The following is a 2,128-nucleotide window of genomic DNA, read 5'->3' as shown; positions in this document are numbered from 1 at the left end:
CGTGAAGAAGAGGGGACACATGTTGATGTAGAAGAGACATGAAGAAGAGGGGACACATGTTGATGTAGAAGAGACATGAAGAAGAGGGGACACATGTTGATGTAGAAGAGACATGAAGAAGAGGGGACACATGTTGATGTAGAAGAGACATGAAGAAGAGGGGACACATGTTGATGTAGAAGAGACATGAAGAAGAGGGGACACATGTTGATGTAGAAGAGACATGAAGAAGAGGGGACACATGTTGATGTAGAAGAGACATGAAGAAGTGGATTTATCATAATAGGTGACCTTTAACTAATCCTCTCTCTCTCTCTCTCTCTCTCTCTCTCTCTCTCTCTCTCTCCTCAGACGTAGACCAGCATGCCGTTGGTGAAGAGGAACATCGAGCCCCGGCACCTCTGCCGCGGGGCGTTGCCTGACGGGGTGACCAGTGAGCTGGAGTGTGTGACCAACAGCACTCTGGCAGCCATCATCAAACAGCTGGGCAGCCTCAGTGAGTATCAGGAGTCAAGTGGGGGGGGGCACACAGGGGGCTCGGTGAAATGTCTGGTTGACGCTTCAGGAAAAGAGTCATGTTTGACACAGACAGGGGGCTCGGTCAAATATCTGAGATCACAATATGGACGAAGCTATATTCATATCGCAGGAAGCACAATATTTTTTAAAGGCTTAATATGTGTTCAAATACAATTTTAATGAAGTATCGTAGAGTCATCATTTTAATATATCTTTTAATGAGAATAACAATGCAAAATGAATGCTATTTGTGTTCAGCCCTAAACTTACGAATGAATTTGTATTTCCTTTATCGTGAATGACTAGATTTTGTAACATTGTCTACTAACCTGAATTCATCTTGCTACCTATGCTTAAATACGAAAGCCTCCTGTCCACACTAGCATTTGAAACTCATCTCAGTCCACCTCCAAGTTGAGTTGCAGAGCACACACTTGTGCCAGACGAGCGATTATTCAGTGAAACACAGGTCCTGTTTAAATTAGATTAACAGTCAGCGTCTAAATGACATTCAGCGACAGCTCTGTGAGAAATGCTCTGCCTCGACTCCATCTGTCATCTCATTGGTTTAGAGGCAGAGAGATGTGTGCATGTTTATATGTGTGTGCATTTCATTAGGCTCGGAGGTGGCTGTGTTATTGGGGATGGCTTCTCAGTACATACATTAAAATATTTGTAATTCACACACAACAGACATCCATCTCGGTGAATTCCAATCATCTCGTGTTTAATCTGAATGTGTTTGGACAGTTTTCTAACTTTTATTTGGGCTATAACTCACTGAAAAGGGATTTTATAGTCATTTCTGTTAGTCCCATTAAACTGTAATGCCTGCTGCATAAATCAAGAAATTCCCAGTGACTGAACCCCCAGAATGCAATATTGTATACTATTTTAAATGTAATTGTATATGTGTGTGTCTGTGTTTCCGTCCAGGTCGCCATGCAGAAGACATTTTCGGAGAGCTGTTCAACGAGGCCAACAGCTTCTACCTGAGGATGAGCAGCCTGCAGGAGAGGGTGGACCAGCTGGCCGTGAAGGTGACGCAGCTCGACTCCACCGTGGAGGAGGGTGAGGACCAAGAGTTTTAATTAGTGATGTTACGTTCGCCAACCATCCGATTATTTTGAGTGTCTTTTTGGTACGAACCAAGGGAACCGAGTCGTACTTGGTGAGCGCCGTTCTTTTTATCGTTGGTTCGCTGCCTGCCATAAATCCACTCGCCTTCACAGGAACTTGCTTTCCTGAATGCACATTAGCCATATATGATGACGGCGTAACGCTTGCTGCTTGAGTAGTTGTTTAGCTGGCTGAGAGATGTAGCAAATTATACTTTTGTCTGTGAGTAAAAGTAGATTTCTGGCAATACAGTCAATCATTATCCTGGTGATCCTTTCACAGATAAACCTATTAACCCCGCCCTCTTATAACGGCTCTTTTGAACGGCTCTCGGAAAGGAACGGAGCCATAAGATTTGGCTCCCTTCAAAGAGCCATAATTCCCATCACTAGTTTTAAATTAGTAATAAAGAAAGCTCTCTCTCTCTCTGTGTGTGTGTGTGTGTGTGTGTGTGTGTGTGTGTGTGTGTGTGTGTGTGTGTGTGTGTGTC

The 2,128-nt window shown here is 43.8% G+C and overlaps 1 protein-coding gene across 1 annotated transcript; it reads left to right on the top strand.

The window, feature by feature from the left end:
- Positions 1–354: 354 nt before the first annotated feature.
- Positions 355–1,590, top strand: LOC104947969 (wiskott-Aldrich syndrome protein family member 3-like; the record flags this gene model as incomplete). Its single annotated transcript, XM_010774096.1, has 2 exons — positions 355–496; positions 1,456–1,590. Coding segments are annotated over exons 1-2 (268 nt in total), but the record flags the coding sequence as incomplete, so codon positions are not given.
- Between the last annotated feature and the right edge of the window lie 538 nt (positions 1,591–2,128).

Source organism: Notothenia coriiceps, unplaced genomic scaffold (genome assembly GCF_000735185.1).
Source record: "Notothenia coriiceps isolate Sejong01 unplaced genomic scaffold, NC01 NC01_scaffold00013572, whole genome shotgun sequence".
Classification (NCBI taxonomy): Eukaryota; Metazoa; Chordata; class Actinopteri; order Perciformes; family Nototheniidae; genus Notothenia; species Notothenia coriiceps.
This window is presented reverse-complemented; position numbering and strand designations above follow the sequence as displayed.